This window comes from Haliotis rufescens, unplaced genomic scaffold (assembly GCF_023055435.1).
Source record: "Haliotis rufescens isolate VD_foot unplaced genomic scaffold, xgHalRufe1.0.p SCAF_50, whole genome shotgun sequence".
NCBI classification, from domain to species: Eukaryota; Metazoa; Mollusca; class Gastropoda; order Lepetellida; family Haliotidae; genus Haliotis; species Haliotis rufescens.
In genome coordinates this window covers 72,145-92,569 of record NW_025964224.1, presented here as the reverse complement: position 1 = coordinate 92,569, position 20,425 = coordinate 72,145, and the positions used below count along the sequence as shown (strand labels likewise).

Sequence of the window (20,425 nt, the reverse complement as noted above, 5' to 3'; positions counted from 1 at the left end):
TGGTGTTGTTAGAAGGGGTGAGTTGACAAGGAAGGGGTGGTGTTGTTAGAAGGGGTGAGTTGACAAGGAAAGGGTGGTGTTGTTAGAAGGAATGAGTTGACAAGGAAGGTGTGGTGTTGTTAGAAGGGGTGAGCTGACAAGGACAGGGAAGGGGTGGTGTTGTAAGAAGGGGTGAGTTGACGGGGAAGGGGTTGTGTTTTTAGAAGGGGTGTGTGACAGGGAAGGGGTGGTGTTGTAAGAAGGGGTGAGTTGACGGGGAAGGGGTTGTGTTTTTAGAAGGGGTGAGTTGACGGGGAAGGGGTTGTGTTGTTAGAAGGGGTGAGTTGAGAAGGAAGGGTAGTGTTGTTAGAAGGTATGAGTTGACAAGGGAGGGGTGGTGTTGTTAGAAGGGGTGAGTTGATAGGGAAGGGGTGGTGTTGTTATAAGGGGTGAGTTGACAAGGAAGGGGTGGTGTTGTTAGAAGGGGTGAGCTGACAAGGAAGGGGTGGTGTTGTTAGAAGGGGTGAGTTGACAAGGAAGGGGAGGTGTTGTTAGAAGGCGTGAGTTGACAAGGAAGGGTAGGTGTTGTTAGAAGGGGTGAGTTGACAAGGAAGGGGAGGTGTTGTTAGAAGGGGTGAGTTGACAAGGAAGGGGTGGTGTTGTTAGAAGGGGTGGGTTGACAGGGAAGGGGAGGTGTTGTTAGAAGGGGTGAGTTGACAAGGAAGGGGAGGTGTTGTTAGAAGGGGTGGGTTGACAGGGAAGGTGTGTTGTAATATGTGTGTGTGTGTGTGTGTGTGTGTGTGTGTGTGTGTGTGTGTGTGTGTGTGTGTGTGTGTGTGTGTGTGTGTGTGTGTGTGTGTGTGTGTGTGTGTGTCTTTTGGGTGTCGACCTTTCCACACGATTGTGCCAAATGTCTTTCATACAGGGTTCGTTGGGATACAATGAAATAATACTATTGCTGTGTATACTGCTATCATAATGACACTAAATTAGTGACATGCTTATAGATTCTAATTCAGGTTCTTAAAGTTACATTGAAACATTAAAAACATAAATCTTGGTTGTGTAAGATAGGTTTATTGACAAAGCAATGCCTCTACACTTTTTAACATTCTTTTATGTGGATGACGTAGCTTTGGATATCAGCTCAACCTGAAAACAAGAGAGAAATTTACATTACAAGTGATTCTCTATATTCTTCCAGGCTCACAAATAAAGCTCATGATTAGCAAACGAGCAAGCAGGCATGAGCTAGCCTCTTGTATGATCCATCGCATAGAGGGTAAAGAGACTGTTGAGGAATGGTCATTTGATGTCATCTTAAACAAAATAGGATAGTTTTGACAATATCACGAAGCTCAAAGATCGCTGGAATATTGCAAAATGCAGTTTACAGCTAAATTCACGCACTGTTTAATGCAAGTCATGTAATAAGGAAATAACTATCTTGGATCAGACAAAAATAAACATTAATTAACATACCGTCGTCGAACTCCGCTTATGCACAGCTGTAACATGAAAATAAACATCAGAATTACAATTTGAGCCTTATGAAAAACATCTCTGACATATCGAATTTTAAGGCTTAGATTATATTTCTGTTTTGTTTGAGTAAACTTATTCTATAAATACTATTGGACCGGTTGGACTTACAATCACAATCACAGTTCAATGATTCTAATGCAATTTATCAAAAATATTTTTTTTAAATGCAATTAACATTGGAAGAAATGTTATAATGTCTAATTCTATGTTCTATTGAGAGGTAATTAATTGGTCGTTGCCATTGCTGGTTGTTTTATTAAGGAAATGCTTCAGTTACAAATTCCTACCAGAATGTTGGATCCACCCCCAAAGATGGGCAAGCAGATGGTGACGTGCTGTATGCTAACGTCCCTTCCGAAGTAAATGAAGTAGTGTTGTAGATTGCAATGTTTCTGAAAGAAGAAGTTTGCAAATAGTCATCTTAAATGTAAGAGTACGCAGATTAACATCTCTCTTCAATCAGATGGACTCTTCAAATGAAACTGGATCCTGACTTGATGAAAAACTCGTCGTGTGTATAATTTCTATATCATCATAAGATGCAGCCCTCAAATGGTCGGTCCTGATAACCAAATCGTAAGTCTTAAGACAAAAGGGTGAGTGAGTGAGTGAGTGAGTGAGTTGGGTTTAACGCCGCTTTTAACAGTATTCCAGTTATATCTCGGCGTGTCAGCTTAATGAGGGAGGAAAGCCCGAAGTGATGCAGGTCTCAGACGTTTACCACTTTGATGAAACCCACGGGCACGGGTATGGTACTGACAAACCTAGAAACATAATCGGGGCGAACCGGGATTCGAACCCACAATCATAGGTTTCTGGCGTGCCCAAGGGACGCAACTCTGCACAGCGAATCGCGGGGCCTTAGACGACTGGGCCACCCGTGCCCCCTTAAGACAAAAGAATACAAGTGTTTCCGATCCATCTTAGAGGAGATGGACAGTAATACCTTGTTGTCACACACAATTGTTTGTGTTTACGTCAGACCCAAATGGGATCTCCACAATGCCATCTGACATGGAAAGGAGTGTGTGGGATACCAGATGACAAGCATTTACCTTATCAAACAAGCAATATAGAACAAACTGAAAAATGATTAAAAGCTACATGTTCTGACTGAAAACAAAGCTCAGTGCTAGAATTGTTTTACAAAAACTGAGGATTGATGTAAAAGTATGTTCATAATGTTTCACTTATTGTGAGAAAGATTTACACGCCGACCGGATTGTATGTTCCAGACTCGATTATTTACAGACCGCCGCCATGTAGCTTGAACATTGCTGGGTGCGGCGTCAAACAACAAGCAAACAGACAAACAAACAAACTTCACCCTGATATGACTCCAGGGGAGATGCATGCAAAAGCGGTTACTTAAATACGTATGATGACAATGTATTGGCTCGGTCAACATCTAAGATAACATTTTAGAAGTAAGGATGCTCGTTTCATCTAACTGCATTATCGCATATCAAGTCCTATCATATCAATAATATTTACTCACGCATCGTTTTGGTTGACAACGTAGAGCAGGGAGTTACAGGGGTTGACTCCGATGGAACCACATTGGTTGCTTAAACTCGGCTGCCTTATCTGCCTGAAGGAAAAGGTTGCGGGGAAGACAACATACACGGAACCCGTTGCCTCCTCACAAAACGCAAAACGACCTGTATGAGAGAAATAGAGACTGGATGTATGAAACTGTTAGGCTTGGAGAGCTGAGGACCTCTCTACCTCTCTACCCGTGACGACGTAAATTAGGAATCAGGCGGTCGCAATGCTGTGATTTAAATGATTATGTGTATTGTAGTGTTATATGTCAACCCTTGATTTATGGGATAACTTCGACATTGAATATTTTCACTCATTCAACCACAAGTGTAATGGGGCATAACGTATTTACAAACAGGATAATCTTGTCCACATCAAACGTGCAGGTCACATGTTGTGCATTAATGTTCAATTAATTTAAACAAGACCTCAATATCAACGAGTAATGAGTCCATCATTACTTGCCGTGTGACAATGAAGCCATACATAGAAGGTCTGATTTGACAAGAGTTGAAAGGAACTCGTTCAAGTAATGTCCTGTGTTGAATCGTCTTTATTCGAAACTTTCCATCTGTGTCACCTCTAATTCGAACCATTATGTTCGAGTCACAACCTTGTTCCAAACATTCAATACATCAAATGATTCCCCCTCTAAACATATGAATAACATATGAATAACATATGAATAACATATGCATAACATATGAATAACATATGAATAACATATGAATAACATATGCATAACATATGAATAACATATGCATAACATATGAATAACATATGAATAACATATGCATAACATATGAATAACATATGAATAACATGAATAACATATGAATAACATATGAATAACATATGCATAATATATGAAAAACATATGCATAACATATGAAAAACATACGAATAATGATTGCTTTGCGTTTAAAGTATAAGGATGGTTTGCGTTCTGTAGACTAGGGTCATTTGTATCCTGTCTGTATGCAAACACAGCCCAAAGTTCCAACGGTATTAACTATCGGATTAGTTGGAGCATCAAAATTATGTAAGCAATTTAGGCCAAATGTCCCATTTCAATAATCATAACAGTTCGCTGCTTACAGCATTGTACAATTCCGTTTGTAAAGCATGTCTTTTCTGAGAATAACTATCAAATGGTGACGATGGCGACCGTATCCTGTTCCACCAGTGGCATCCGTCACTAACAAATGCAAAGTAAGTCAAGTCACGGCGACCAGTAACACAAGAGTGATACAGCAACTAGATGTTATTTATATGAATATAAAGGCATTATACCTACCAACATCGAGTACTACAAAAGACGCAATTTGCACTACAAAAAAGACTTCTATCACCGGAGGACCTGCAGCAGACAGTGCCAAGATATTCGAACCGAGGCTCATGTACACAACACTGCAACCAAAAAAGTATTGCATTTCAATTGTCTTGGTGAATTTGAAGACACAAACCTTCATCTGCAGTTCAAAATACTTAAAGCGGTCATCGGCTAAAGATAGATAAATACATACAGAATATAATAATTCAAAGCATATATCCAAGACATTTTCGTGAGGGGGGTGGCGGGGGTTGAGGGCGGGCACAAAATGTCTGTAAATGTAAGTAATGTTGATAGTAACTCTTAGTCAGCACTTTGTTACTACATCAGTGACATTGTGTATTCTGTGTATGGCATATCTATTTGTGTTGTACATACTACCGTGGCATTTTGGACAGGGTAACTATCAAGGAGTGCTACACAGTTTGAAATAGTCTGTATGTGTCTGTCTGTCTGGACTGACACTACCACCGAATGAGAAAGTAATAATACACTTAGAGAGCGCATTTACATTTGAAATGGATATAATGTTGTCTTGCTCTAACTTAAATGTACCAGATTGTTTGAATAGAAAATTTAAGATAAGTCTATTGAATAAAAATTGAAAAATATGTCTGGCAAATGCAAAATATCTGGGTTGAACATTATATAAACCATACCTGACAGTGGTTATTATCGGTCACAGACATTACGCAATCTCTCCCGATGACGTATTCTATGTATGTGATTAACATCTTGGCATAGCTGTATACAGTAAATACATCCCGGGATATCCGTCATAACTGCGTGCATTTAAAAACAATATGGACGTTTACGACCTTGTTTTGGAGTGCACATACCCGTTAAAGATCTGAATCTGTCCGGTCGGGCCAGTAATGTCGATAACCTTGTTGATATCTGTAGTGGTCCTATTGAAGGAATAGATGCCATTCCGAGACGCATCACCGTTGAACGAAATGGCTACATAGTCTTGGTCTGTGGCAGGATTGTACGCAATCCCAGTACCTACTGGCCCAGCTGTTAGTAGAGTATCTAGTAACAAATAAATGACAAACTGTAACTGGGAAATAGTTGTGGCAGTCACAAGTTCACTAGTGTCAAAGCAATCTTCCCACCAACAAGCTAAATGGTCGTTCCCTGATAGCATATTACTATGTTGAAAACGGCCAACCCCAACATGATAAATGGTCGTTCCCTGACAGTATACTGCTATGTTGAACACGGCCCACCCCAACATGATAAATGGTCGTTCCCTGACAGTTGATTTTTAACATTAGTATACAATGCATGACTGAACAGGACATTTTCACAACACACCCTTTGACATGAGAGGTCAAAACGTGGGAACGAGGTTGTCATACACATACCAGTAGTATCGCCTAATACGGTTTCCGATCCATCTTGTGCGCGACATCGAACTTGAAACGGGTTGTTTTTAAGGTATTCAAACCCAGAAGTAGCACCGTCGGGGAAAACAGACAATCTAGTTACATTCTCGCCTAATGTGAAGTCGTTTTGGATGACACCATTGGGGTCTACCACAGCAACATCAGGTTCATCACACGAAGCCACGAACACCGCACCGGTACCTTCAAGTATATAGCAGCCATATAGTTTTAGTGTATATTTTGCAGTTACATATTATTCTGAAATTTGCTAAACATTCACAGATAAAGATTGCAAGAAGTTACCTTAGTTGTCAACTAAGGTAACTTCTTGCAATCTTTATCTGAGATTTTATGAGAAATTATCTCGTGAGTCGACTATTTCATCAGATCTTGGTACTTATTTTAGACGCCAGTCTCATACCATCAATGTATAGAAAGGAAAGCTTGAATAAGCCACACAATAACTATAACAAAGTTCTTATACGTTCTAAAACTTTGAGGGGGTTTTTTTCATGTAAATGAACTTGACATGAAAATAATTCTAAAACTACAAAAAGATTGTTTCAAGTAAATGCAGGATTGTTCAGAATAATATTAAATTGGTTTGTTTTTTTAAACTAATATTAGAGTCAGTTGTAACCCAAGTAACACAAGGCCAAGGCCAACAAACATTTTAAGGTGTAAATTAGAAATGTTACGCTCAATACTCGTCTAAATTGCAGCACATAAAGAATAGTTGGTATACATAGCTATATAAAGTTAATATACATGTACATTTAAAATAGTTGATAGATATATAATTAGTTGTCTGACATATCTTGTCAATTCGTTCTGTTTGTGAACAGGAATCCAAACACCACTAGATCTGCTATCATTTACTGGGACAGCGTGTGTCTCAAGGCAGCCTGGGTACTAGTGGGAATCAGTGCCAGGTTAATATAGAATTAGTTGAAGTGAATAAGCAAGCGCCCGCCTGGCTTAAGTTGTCTTCATCAAGATAAATAATAACTGTTTCGTTAAGGGATGCAGAATCTGAATCAATCGATGCCAATCTAGGCTCCGTAAATAGGTGTTCGTCAAATCAACAATAATATGAAGGTCAAGAGAACAATCTCGATCATTTGTCGAAACAGATTTCATTAAAAGGAAAACAAGTTGTGGTAAAAACTATATGAGTCAGTGATTTATCATTCGAAAATACTTGTAGCTTAAAGACCTACGCTCAGGGCAGTCTACTGGGGCGTCGGCTGTGACATTGGCGACATCCGCCATGAGGTCTTGTAAAGCGGTTTGGAAGCTTGTGACACGTGTTTCGAAGCAGTCGCTGGAGGCATCTGCAACAAGAATTATATTTTTTTATATACTACTTCAAACTCGGTTAATGATTAGACCTGGTCAAAAATTCGTGCCTAGCGTTTTATCGATTACATCCACGTTAATTTGATGCATCCCGGTTCTTGAACGTGCCAACCATGCCGCTAGTACGTGTAAACAATAAGAAATTAAAGTAAATTAAGTAAAAAAGTAACAAGGGCACAAATAAGCCACAAGTGATCTGGAAAGACGAAATCGCGTTATTCTTCTTTAATGCACAGAGTTTTTTTCAAGTAAAAGAAAGAGATCGTCCCATTTAAAGAGTTTTTTAAAATTGTTTTTATATGCATCACTGTTACATTTTTTCCCATTACATCATCGTAAATTAGTTTACTTTATAACACACAGGATACTTTACTTACAAAGACTTGGCATTGTCTTTTAGGGGGCACGGGTGGCCCAGTCGTCTAAGGCGCCGCGATTCGCTGTGCAGAGTTGCGTCCCTTGGGCACGCCAGGAACCTATGATTGTGGGTTCGAATCCCGGTTCTCCCAAATTATTTTTTCTAGGTTTGTCGGCACCATACCCGTGCTCGTGGGTTCACCGAAGTGGTAAACGTCTGAGACCCGCATCACTTCGGGCTTTCCTCCCACATTAAGCTGACACGCCGTGATATAACTGGAATACTGTTAAAAGCGGCGTTAAACTCAACTCACTCACTCACTCATTGTCTTTTACTTCCCCACGAATAGCTGGAATATTGCTAATGCGGCGTTCCGCAATACTCACTCCCTTATGTGTATCTTGATTAAAGTATCTCAGTCAACTAATTGTTAAATACTTTGAATATACATATGTTGGTACATATATGTACCAAGTATGTGCTAAAGTTAGACATAATCTACTGAAACATAATGGAGGTATAACTTCCAGGGGTAGTAGTCAGGGGTTGCATGTAAGATCAATCTGAAAGGGCGGTCAGGGGGTTACATGTAAGATCCATCTGAAAGGGCGGTCAGGGGGTTACATGTAAGATCCATCTGAAAGGGCGGTCAGGGCGTTGCATGTAAGATCCATCTGAAAGGGCGGTCAGGGGGTTACATGTAACGTCCATCTGAGAAAGGGCGGTCAAGGGGTTACATGTAAGATCCATCTGAAAGGGCGGTCAGGGGGTTATATGTAAGGTCCATCTGAGAAAGGGCGGTCAGGGGGTTACATGTAAGATCCATCTGAAAGGGCGGTCAGGGGGTTGCATGTAAGATCCATCTGAAAGGGCGGTCAGGGGGTTACATGTAAGGTCCATCTGAGAAAGGGCGGTCAGGGGGTTACATGTAAGATCCATCTGAAAGGGCGGTCAGTGGGTTACATGTAAGATCCATCTGAAAGGGCGGTCAGGGGGTTGCATGTAACGTCCATCTGAGAAAGGGCGGTCAGGGGGTTGCATGTAAGATCCATCTGAAAGGGCGGTCAGGGGGTTGCATGTAAGATCCATCTGAAAGGGCGGTCAGTGGGTTACATGTAAGATCCATCTGAAAGGGCGGTCAGGGGGTTGCATGTAAGATCCATCTGAAAGGGCGGTCAGTGGGTTACATGTAAGATCCATCTGAAAGGGCGGTCAGGGGGTTACATGTAAGGTCCATCTGAGAAAGGGCGGTCAGGGGGTTACATGTAAGATCCATCTGAAAGGGCGGTCAGGGGGCTGCATGTAAGATCCATCTGAAAGGGCGGTCAGGGGGTTGAATGTAAGATCCATCTGAAAGGGCGGTCAGGGGGTTACATGTAAGATCCATCTGAAAGGGCGGTCAGGGGGTTACATGTAAGGTCCATCTGAGAAAGGGCGGTCAAGGGGTTGCATGTAAGATCCATCTGAAAGGGCGGTCAGGGGGTTGCATGTAAGATCCATCTGAAAGGGCGGTCGAGGGGTTACATGTAACGTCCATCTGAGAAAGGGCGGTCAGGGGGTTACATGTAAGATCCATCTGAAAGGGCGGTCAGGGGGTTACATATAAGATCCATCTGAAAGGGCGGTCAGTGGGTTACATGTAAGATCCATCTGAAAGGGCGGTCAGGGGGTTACATGTAAGGTCCATCTGAGAAAGGGCGGTCAGGGGGTTACATGTAAGATCCATCTGAAAGGGCGGTCAGGGGGTTACATATAAGATCCATCTGAAAGGGCGGTCAGTGGGTTACATGTAAGATCCATCTGAAAGGGCGGTCAAGGGGTTGCATGTAAGATCCATCTGAAAGGGCGGTCAGGGGGTTACATGTAAGATCCATCTGAAAGGGCGGTCAGGGGGTTACACTGTGTAGACAGTCTCTGTACGTGTAGCTATTGGTATGTCAAGCTCCAATTCATATTCATATTGTGGCGAAGTATAACATAATCCTATTTATGTAACAGGAATGCTTCCAATTATGTTTCACCACTAAAAACCTGGTAACAAACAGAGTCAATATGATCACAAGAAAAAGAGCACATTAAGTGTGAAACAGGATATGAAGTTCAATGTATAAATAATGGCGGCTTTACCATCATCATACCACTAGACAGAGCACGGACGTCAAACCATACGAATGTAAAAGATTGTAAAAGAGAACTTGAAGTTGTATCATCAGATAAACTAGCTGAGTAACACGGTGTATTGGGCTAGATATCAGTAAACACGTAATGTTAGTGAGTTCATTGACTTGCCTGTGCACGTGTTTGTAACGGGTGCCACCGGTGGGGCAGGATACGCTTACCTTTTCGCAAACACCTAGTATCATTACTATGTAGTTTACTGTAGTATATTTAGCCACTTACCCAGGCAGGGACATTGCTGGGCGATGATGTCCAAGGAGCAAGTAATGTCGCCGTCAATGCTTGAAAGTTCCGTGGCGAGGGCCAAAAGCTTTGCGCTTAGGCGGCCGCTTTGTGGACAGCTTGTATTTGTTCCTTGACAGAGGACAGATGCTGGTGTGGCGAGGACGGCCAGGAGGAGAAACGCGAAGCAGTTGGAGGAGAACATCTTCTTGATTCTTCAGCTACTGACAAGTATGATCCAGGGGCCTTATTTATACAGTTTGTTCGTATAGTGGGTCGCAGTTCTGGAGCCCCGCAGAGTCGCATGACTGTACAGCGTCACATGGCTGGGTCCATCTGTTTTCTATTGATTTTATGGAACATTTTTTTTTCTTTTCTGTGGTCATAGGAAAGTAGGTTCTCATAATTTTCTAGTGTTTCATTTTATGTAATTTACTGTATAACTGACACCACAGAAGTATGCTTTTATTGCATGAACAGCGAGTTGTCATCATTATAACATGGACGCCTTTGCCGTAGACACGAACTGACATTGCGATCTATGTCCTGTCACAGAAGGTTTTTCCTAAAGTCTTAATAGCATGTTAGCAGCTTAATACGATACACCATCCATTTACAGTGTTTGTTTCAAATACTTCAACAGCTGTACTGCATATATGTGTTGTCATACAGTTGCTACAAAGAAATTGACTATTCATTCATTAGTTTAAGAAAGTATCCTATTTTTACCACCAAATACTGAAAAATGAATTCCTACTTTCTCAACATGTCCGGCCTGTTTTCATCAGTTAGCGTGTAGCAGTTTCGTTGGAATGATACATGTCACTTGTTGTCCCCAATGCTTCTTGTGTTTGGAGGTTTGGAGCCGGTTGTCACTTTTAATAATTCGAGTGAATGTATCAACTCATTAAATGTATTCTACAGTTATTATAGAAAATGGAAACTTGATGCCAATATTGCAAAAAAGTTGTTGTATTTGGTGGAGGTATAGCTAAAGTAAACATATCCTTCTCCTTTGGAGACAAAAAGTTAGAAATAGCTTAGAGTTACAATTAGCAGTGAATAAAATATCAGAAAAATAGACGATTTACGTAGGCTATTGAAAATTTTATTATACTGCTGTATGGATCCGAAGTCTTGGGATATGAAATAGCGGAAGCTTTGGAAAGAATCCACTAAAAAATTCAATTGCTACTGGCCCGCGGATTCCAACCACTCCTGTGGTCTAACAGTCGTATTTCGTTCACCCCAACATTGTAACTGGGTTGTACCAGCTGTTGAGAGAACAATGAACGTACTTGGCGTAGTACAGCCGCAACAAGCTCTAAGAGATTTTACTACAAATATTTTAAGCATATACCTACTTTTGAAAAATACCATTTGCTTCTTAAATCAGTATCATACCCACTACATCATCATCCCACTGAGACCGGAAGATGGAACAATACTCCTGGAGAAGATCGCTTATGTAACTTATGTAACTCACCAGGCTTTGCAGATGAATTTCACTATTTATTTCGTTATGATGCTTTTAGAAAACAAAGAATAACACTTATCGATAGTAAATACCTCATCTGCCCAAACATTTCGAATCTAAAACGCCTCTTATGTTCTCCTAAATGTAAATACTTAGAGCAGCTTGGTAGATTCCTACCACTTATTAACAAAGAATGAAGTAAGAAGTCATATATACAGAATACAATCTGAAGTCGTATTAACTAATCGTGTATACTCATGGTTATATATAAATGTATACTCCCTTTCAATCTTGATTCATTGATTCGCCGTTCCACATGTTACGTATCGTATGTTAAACTATTGCTCATGTGCCAACGATGGTGTTAAAAAGAGAAATATAAGATATCGACGCAATAAATTGCAAAGAACAATGTAGAACGAATCGTGGTTTATTTCACGATAAAACATTGCTCTATCATGAAGTCATTTCTCGAGATTCGAACACGCGCTCGAACACGCGCTCGCAACTTCATGACGTTGTATATATGACGACGTTATTTTTAAGAGGGGAGTGTCGAGTGAGCTGTTTTCATAGATGTTGCTAGGCAACGCAGATAAACGCGATGGCCGAACGATCGCATCCCAAAGCGGGAGAGATATAATAATCTTTATTAGGAGAGAAGATACAGGTATTCGAAGGGGGATTGTGAGAATATACGGAAAATACCCACATGTGCATAAAATGGACTTGTTCGACATTGCCGAGGTCGGGTTAAATGTAAATTTAAACACTGCGCCCCTCGTGGTTTATTCTCCCTGCAGTGTTCTATTGTACGATAAACAACTCCCACTCGTCGTTTATTTCTTAAATAAAGAATCTGATTCTGAACATGAGTAACTTTTAGTTTTGAAACTGTCAGACTTTTTAATGGCGCTAGTTACCAATTAGGTGTGGAACCTCACCCCACATCTGCGCATGTGCACATTGTGGCGATTCACGAGAATTATTTCTAGAATTAATTTTCAAGCCACGTTGAAAGTTCAACGCTAATGTAGTGTCCCGTCAGTTGATAACTGTGGATCACAACGGGTATCTGGAAACATCTTGTTGGCCTACACCGTACATATGTGTTGGATATATAAGTCAGCTGACGGCTGGTTAACCCACATTTCTTTTTCTCTTAGAACCATATGTAGCGCTGTCCGGGGTACGAGTCATCAGAAGCTTTACAATGAAACAAATTGTAAGTCATTAAAAGAGAGACGATAGAATTCAAAACTGGTAATTTTTTACAAAATGAATAACCATTTCTCCAGGGAATATCTGTGTCGGCTTATTCCTGACACAGTTTCGCAAAACACAAATATGTTAAAACTAATCTTCAAACAGCGAAGTGTAAAACCTAAGCTTATGCAGATTCATTTATACCAGCTATAACACAACTTGGGAATATGTTACCAGAAAGCCTAAAGGGGACAGAGACCGTTACACAATTTCAGAATTTCCTTCACGTAAGGGGAGATAATGGTATACACTGGGATTTAAATTATGGAGACAAGTTATGTTTAATTATTTACAGTCGCCTCAGGCATGGCTGCAGCGATCATAACGCAGATCAGTATGATAGATATTTCTTGGATACTAAAACTTGTTCCTGTGGATATCATACCGAAGATGCTTTACACTGTTTTTTATGTGTGTACAAATTACTATGTTCTTCGAAATGAAATGTATTTTTTACGAACATGTTTATTCTTTACAAACAGTGCTATGCGGAAATTTGTAATAGAGTAAGGAAGAGTAAACCCTAATATTAGATTGTAATTAAAACTGGCAGGTTTTCAGTTAAATGAATTGTTTAATATTAACTGCAAATATATTTATTATATATACACATCTTTCTTGGCATATTCAATTCATTTGTTACATCTAACCTGCATTGATGTATTTATTGTAATATCTCCTATGTGTAATGGAGCAGTATTAACATATGCCCTTTGCTTGGTCGCCAATCCATTTTCACACTTTTATGACAATAAATATGTTTAACCCATTTCATTTTCCCTAATGCACCTGTCTCCACAGTGACACACTTTATGTGCCCCAGCCATGACGATCCGGACGGCCGGGCAAAAGAAAGTATACACCCACGTTTGATGGTGGCTAAAACTGAAACACACAAGAAATGGTTATTCGATGGTCATGTATTTAATACCGTATAATAGTTGTGTTTTGGACCTTTGGTTTTACAGTGTTTCCGCCACTGCTTTCAGCCTCGTTGAGTTATGATAAAGTTTGTGACTGTTTTGTCAAATCCAATTTTCAAGTGTATACTTTTGAGTTAATGAGAAATGTCTTTAGATACAATTGTTGCGACCACAAGTACAGTATAACTGGTATGTCTGTTGTAAGTTTTTTTCTGGGCATGCTCGTTTTTCGAAGGGAGGGATTATGGAACGTAGTGTTACAAGCCTTTACTGCAGAAACTACTGACAAGCCACACGACTAATGTGCAAGTCTGTGTGGACAGTAGACTACATTGTTCATTGTTTATATCACTTGTTTTATCATTTCTTAACTTCATTACAAGAAATATAAATGATGTAAATGACTTTTACATTGCTATTTACAGACAAAATTCATTCATTAACTTCAGGATATTTGGCATTTCATGTAAACAAGTTATTTCAAACGGGCATATTAGATATATAAAACGTAAATGCCAGGGAATGACAACTTCGGTTACCACTGAACGACACTGAACAAAGGAAACAATTGAACAAACAATGAACAAAGGAAACAACTAAACAAAGGGAACAACTGAACAAACGCTGAACAAAGGAAACAACCGAACAAACGCTGAACAAAGGGGACAACTGAACTAACACTGAATAAAGGGAACAAATGAACAAATACTGAACAAAGAGACCAACTGAACAAACATTGAACGAAGAGACCAACTGAACAAACATTGAACGAAGAGACCAACTGAACAAAAAGAACAACTGAACGAACACTGAACAATGGGAACAGCTGAACAAAGTCAACAACTGAACTAGCACTGAACAAAGGGAACAACTGAACTAACACTGAACAATGGGAACAACTGAACTAACACTGAACAAAGGGAACAACTGATCTAAAAGTGAACAAAGGGAACAACTGAACTAACACTGAACAAAGGGAACAACTGGACAACACTGAACAAAGGGAACAACTGAATTAGCACTGAACAAAGGTGAGGTGAGGTGAAATTGGGTTTAACATCGCGTCCAAGATTATTGCACTTATATAGCGACGTGCATGTACGTGTGTGTGTTTGTGTGGCTGCTTGTACTAGTCCGGACTGATGCCGATTTATAGTGCTAGCTCACTGAGATACCATGCCGCAGTTTAACATGAATACCCCACTCAGACACAGTATACTGACTCCGAGCCGACCAGTCCTTGTTTTAGCCCCTTAATGCCGAGCGCCAGAGAGGGTAACAACAAGTACCATCTTTAAACGTCTTTTGGTATGGCGCGGCCGGGGATCGAACCCCGGACCTTCCGCTCTCCGGGCGGACGCTCTACCGCAAGACCACGGAGGCGGTCCCACTGAACAAAGGGAACAACTGAACAAAGGAAACAAATGAACTAACACTGAACAAAGGGTCAAACTGAACTAACACTGAACAAAGGAAACCAATGAACGAACACTGAATACAGGAAACTGGACAACACTGAACAAAGGGTCAAACTGAACTAACACTAAACAAAGGAAAAAAATGAACGAACACTGAACAAAGGGAACAACTGGACAAACACTGAACAAAGACAACAACTGAACTAACACTGAACAAAGGGAACAACTGAACTAACACGGAACAAAGGGAACAAATCAATTAACACTGAACAAAGGGAACAACTGAACTAACACTGAACAAAGGGAACAACTGGACAACACTGAACAAAGGGAACAACTGAACTAACACTGAACAAAGGGAACAACTGAACTAACACTGAACAAAGGGAACAACTGAACTAACACTGAACAAAGGGAACAACTGAACAACACTGAACAAAGGTAACAACTGAACAAACACTGAACAAAGGGAACAACTGAACAAACGCTGAACAAAGAGACAAACTGGAAAACACTGAACAAAGGGTACAACTGAACTAACACTGAACAAAGGGAACAACTGAACTAAGGAAACAAATGAACTAACACTGAACAAAGGGAACAACTGAACTAACACTGAACAAAGGGAACAACTGAACTAACACTGAACAAAGGGAACAACTGAACTAACACTGAACAAAGGGAACAACTGAACAACACTGAACAAAGGTAACAACTGAACAAACACTGAACAAAGGGAACAACTGAACAAACGCTGAACAAAGAGACAAACTGGAAAACACTGAACAAAGGGAACAACTGAACTAACACTGAACAAAGGGAACAACTGAACAAAGGAAACAAATGAACTAACACTGAACAAAGGGAACAAATGAACTAACACTGAACAAAGGGAACAACTGAACTAACACTGAACAAAGGGAACAACTGGACAACACTGAACAAAGGGAACAACTGAACAAACACTGAACAAAGGGAACAACTGAACAAACACTGAAAATAGGGACCAACTGAACAAAGGAAACAAATAAACTAACACTGAACAATGGGAACAACTGAACACACACTAACAAAGGGAACAAATGAATTAACACTGAACAAAGGGAACAACTGGACAAACACTTTAAAAAGGGACCAACTGAACAAACACTTTAAAAAGGGACCATTGAACAAAGGGAATAACTGGACCAAAACTTAACAAAGGGAACAACTGATCAAAGGGACAAACTGAATTAACACTGAACAAAGGGACCAACTGAACTAACACTGTTCTCTGACAAGATGACTAAATATGAGAGCAGTATGCGATCATTATTAGTTATCTAATAGTGGTATACCAAAATGTTTACTCAGCCATTTTATCATATCTCTGTCAGTCTTTCACGGAGTCAAATAGTATACCAACAATCACCTTACTTCTCATCCCTGACCCTGTTTCAGTGATCTCGGGCAAGAAAGAAAATATCCATGCTTCACCTAAATTTCAGAAGACTACGATATACTCTACCTCATATTTATGAAAAATGTCAAAACATGACATACTAGTACTACCTACAAAACTAAAGGATCTGATCAAATAAGAAGATGAATTGACGATAAATGTGTGAAAAATAGATATCGGGATGTAGATCAATATCTGGTGTGTGCACCATGTTGGGCGATACATGCACGACGCCTTGATGGCATACTGTTGATTAACCTGTGTATGCTGGATTCCCTGCCATTCCGCATGAAGAGTTAGGCGCTGGGTCTCTGGCGTACAGTGGGCACGATGGGGTCTGGCATTTTTATCTTGCAGTTCGATGTTTTCCTGCAATTCGAGCGAATGGAACAACTACAGAACGCAAACTTTCGTCAACATATCACTGGCGAGTCAAATGTCCATTCAAAACAACCTAAACAAGTTCACCTGGCATGTGTGATACCGCCACTGTAGACTTGGTGTAACATCATTGGCGCACAACTCACCCCTGGTGTTGCCAAGCTGAACTCAATCTTTACTGGGATTTAAATTATGGAAGCAGATTATGCCAAATCATTCACAGTCGCCTCAGGCTTGGCTGCAGCGATCTTAACGCAGATCAGTAGAATAGACATATCTTTGATACAAAAACTTGTTCCTGTGTATATCATACCGAAGATGCTCTACACTTCTTTTTTGTGTGTACAAATTACTATGCTCTTCGAAATGAAATGGATTTTTACCAACATGTATATTCTTTACAAACAGTGCTATGCGGAAATTCGTATTTGAGTAAGGAAGAGCAAATGCTAACATTAGATTCTATTCAACACTTTATATTAAAACCTGGCCGATTTTCAGTTAAATGATTGTTTAAAATAAACTGCAAATAGATGTATTATATGTACACATCTAGCTTGGCATGTACAATTTATTTGTTACATCTAACCTTCATTTATGTATTCATTGTAATGGAGCGGTATTAACATAAGCACTTCGCTTGTTTACCAATCCATTTTCACACTTTTGTGAAAATAAATATGTTTAAACCAATCTTTACCCCTATGATTGACGTTAGAGTCACACCCATCAGGTGACGTTTGTCTTCAGGCGGGCTGCATAAAGCCAGTTTTAACGGTAGATGTTGAAATTCGCCCTACTATAATTGTACGGAATTCTCAATTGATAACAGAAGCAGATTTGTATCTATTGCGTCATGCAATTAATGTAATAAGATAATCTTGTCTGGAGGTCTTTTTATAGGCCTGCCACGCCTAGGTCGCATTACAACCCCAAGCCGTTTGACGGTATTTGTGCCATATTCCAGAAATAACATACTGGCATACCAAGTTCATTGATCAACCAAATTCATGTAGTGATGCTTACAGAATAAGGGTTATTTTATTTGGGGCCTTGTCAGTGGGAACAACGAGAAACTCTTCGGCAGCCAGACTTGGGATGGCAACTGGCTGGGACAGAATAGGTTCCGATTCTGCTTCCTGTTTTTTCAGTTTGTACATTCTACCAATGACACCATGCACTTACTTCATCCACTCTGAAATACATTCAACATATTCCCCTTCTCTTTAGGCCCATGTTTGGGCATATGCTTTGACAGCATTCATAATTATGTTTAAGTTGGGATCCAAATGGGATGGAGGCTGCTCATATTATGTTAGTCCATATTGGAATAACAGACGAAGGTTGATATCATGTCTGAGAAAGTTACTTAAATATAAGGCATCAATTATCTTATTTGCAAATTTCAAATTCAAGAACAAGCAGTCTTTGTCCGACTTGGTGGAATCAGCTGCCGGCTATTAACACACATTTCTTTTTCTCTGTTCCACCTGTCTCCACAGTGACACACTTTATGTGCCCCAGCCGATACGATCCGGGCTGCCGGGCAAAAGAAAGTATACACCCACTTTGATGGTGGCTAAAACGGAAACACACAAGAAATGACTTCTTTGGGGGGCATTTAGAAGTTGGAGTACTAAGTAAGGATTAGATATATGGATGACCAACTTCTTTATTACAATAAGAAGCGACGTTTCAGTGTATGTTCTAACACCGCTATCAAGCAAGTGATGTACAGATTAAGGTTGGCAAGTATACATGCAGGATAGGAGGCCGTCTTTCTATAGTTGAGTAAGTTTAAGATGCAGTTACGCTGGAGTGGAGAAGCATGTTATGTACACAGAAGGGTAAAACATGTTGGCCGGTGAAGTCTGTAATATATACAAAAGGGTAAAGCCAGTAATATAAACAATGGTGGTGAGGGACCAACTGGACAAACACTGAACAAAGGGAACAACTGACCAAACGCTGTACAAAGAGACAAACTGGAAAACACTGAACAAAGGGAACAACTGAACTAACACTGAACAAAGGGAACAACTGAACTAACACTGAACAAAGGGAACAACTGAACAAAGGAAACAAATGAACTAACACTGAACAAAGGGAACAACTGAACAAAGGAAACAAATGAACAAACACTGAACAAAGGGAACAACTGAACAAACACTGAACAAAGGAAACAAATGAACTAACACTGAACAAAGGGAACAAATGAACTAACACTGATTAAAGAGAACTGGACAACACTGAACAAAGGAAACAAATGAACTAACACTGAACAAAGGGAACAAGTGAATTAGCATCGAATAAAAGGACCAACTGAACTAACACTGAACAAAGGGAACAACTGGACAACACTGAATAAAGGGAACTGGACAACACTGAACAAACACTGAACGAGGGGACCAACTGAACAAACACTTTAAAAAGGGACCAACTGAAAAAACAATGAACGAGGGGACCAACTGGACAAACACTTTAAAAAGGGACCAACTGAACAAACACTGAACGAGGGGACCAACTGGACAAACAGTTTAAAAAGGGACCAACTGAAAAAACAATGAACGAGGGGACCAACTGGACAAACACTTTAAAAAGGGACCAACTGAACAAACACTGAACGAGGGGACCAACTGGACAAACACTTTAAAAAGGGACCAACTGAAAAAACAATGAACGAGGGGACCAACTGGACAAACACTTCAAAAAGGGACCAACTGAACAAACACTGAACGAGGGGACAAACTGAACAAAGGGAACAACTGAATAAAGGGAATAACTGGACCAAAACTTAACAAAGGGAACAACTGAACTAACACTGTTCTCTGACAAGATGACTAAATATGAGAGCAGTATGCGATCATTATTAGTTATCTAATAGTGGTATACCAAAATGTTTACTCAGCCATTTTATCATATCTCTGTCAGTCTTTCACGGAGTCAAATAGTATACCAACAATCACCTTACTTCTCATCCCTGACCCTGTTTCAGTGATCTCGGGCAAGAAAGAAAATATCCATGCTTCACCTAAATTTCAGAAGACTACGATATACTCTACCTCATATTTATGAAAAATGTCAAAACATGACATACTAGTACTACCTACAACATTAAAGGATCTGATCAAATAAGAAGGTGAATTGATGATAAATGTGTGAAAAATAGATATCGGGATGTAGATCAATATCTGGTGTGTGCACCATGTTGGGCGATACATGCACGACGCCTTGATGGCATACTGTTGATTAACCTGTGTATGCTGGATTCCCTGCCATTCCGCATGAAGAGCTAGGCGCTGGGTCTCTGGCGTACAGTGGGCACGATGGGGTCTGACATTCTTATCTTGCAGTTCGATGTTTTCCTGCAATTCGAGCGAATGGAACAACTACAGAACGCAAACTTTCGTCAACATTGTCACTGGCGAGTCAAATGTCCATTCAAAACAACCTAAACTAGTTCGCCTGGCATGTGATACCGCCACTGTAGACTTGGTGTAACATCATTGGCGCACAACTCACCCCTGGTGTTGCCAAGCTGAACTCAATCTTTACTGGGATTTAAATTATGGAAGCAGATTATGCCAAATCATTCACAGTTGCCTCAGGCTT

General features: G+C 40.2%; 1 protein-coding gene across 1 annotated transcript; it reads right to left on the bottom strand.

Moving 5' to 3' along the window:
• Positions 1 to 1,040: 1,040 nt before the first annotated feature.
• On the bottom strand, positions 1,041 to 10,143 carry LOC124125580. The gene is made up of 9 exons (XM_048384799.1): positions 9,908 to 10,143; positions 7,011 to 7,124; positions 5,770 to 5,991; positions 5,242 to 5,434; positions 4,367 to 4,479; positions 3,023 to 3,185; positions 1,812 to 1,916; positions 1,462 to 1,487; positions 1,041 to 1,131 (listed from the first exon to the last, which is right to left on the bottom strand). The coding sequence occupies exons 1-8, from the start codon at positions 10,110 to 10,112 to the stop codon at positions 1,478 to 1,480; spliced, it is 1,125 nt and encodes a 374-aa protein (XP_048240756.1). The 5' UTR covers positions 10,113 to 10,143; the 3' UTR covers positions 1,041 to 1,131; positions 1,462 to 1,477.
• Between the last annotated feature and the right edge of the window lie 10,282 nt (positions 10,144 to 20,425).

Excerpts from the sequence above, each read along its gene's own strand:
- LOC124125580 (XM_048384799.1), bottom strand. The coding sequence starts at position 10,112 with ATGTTCTCCTCCAACTGCTTCGCGTTTCTCCTCCTGGCCGTCCTCGCC. Across the intron at positions 7,125-9,907 it reads CCAGCAATGTCCCTGCCTGG|ATGCCTCCAGCGACTGCTTC; the intron begins GTAAGTGGCTAA and ends TTCTTGTTGCAG. Across the intron at positions 1,917-3,022 it reads GTTGTCAACCAAAACGATGC|AAACATTGCAATCTACAACA; the intron begins GTGAGTAAATAT and ends TTCTTCTTTCAG.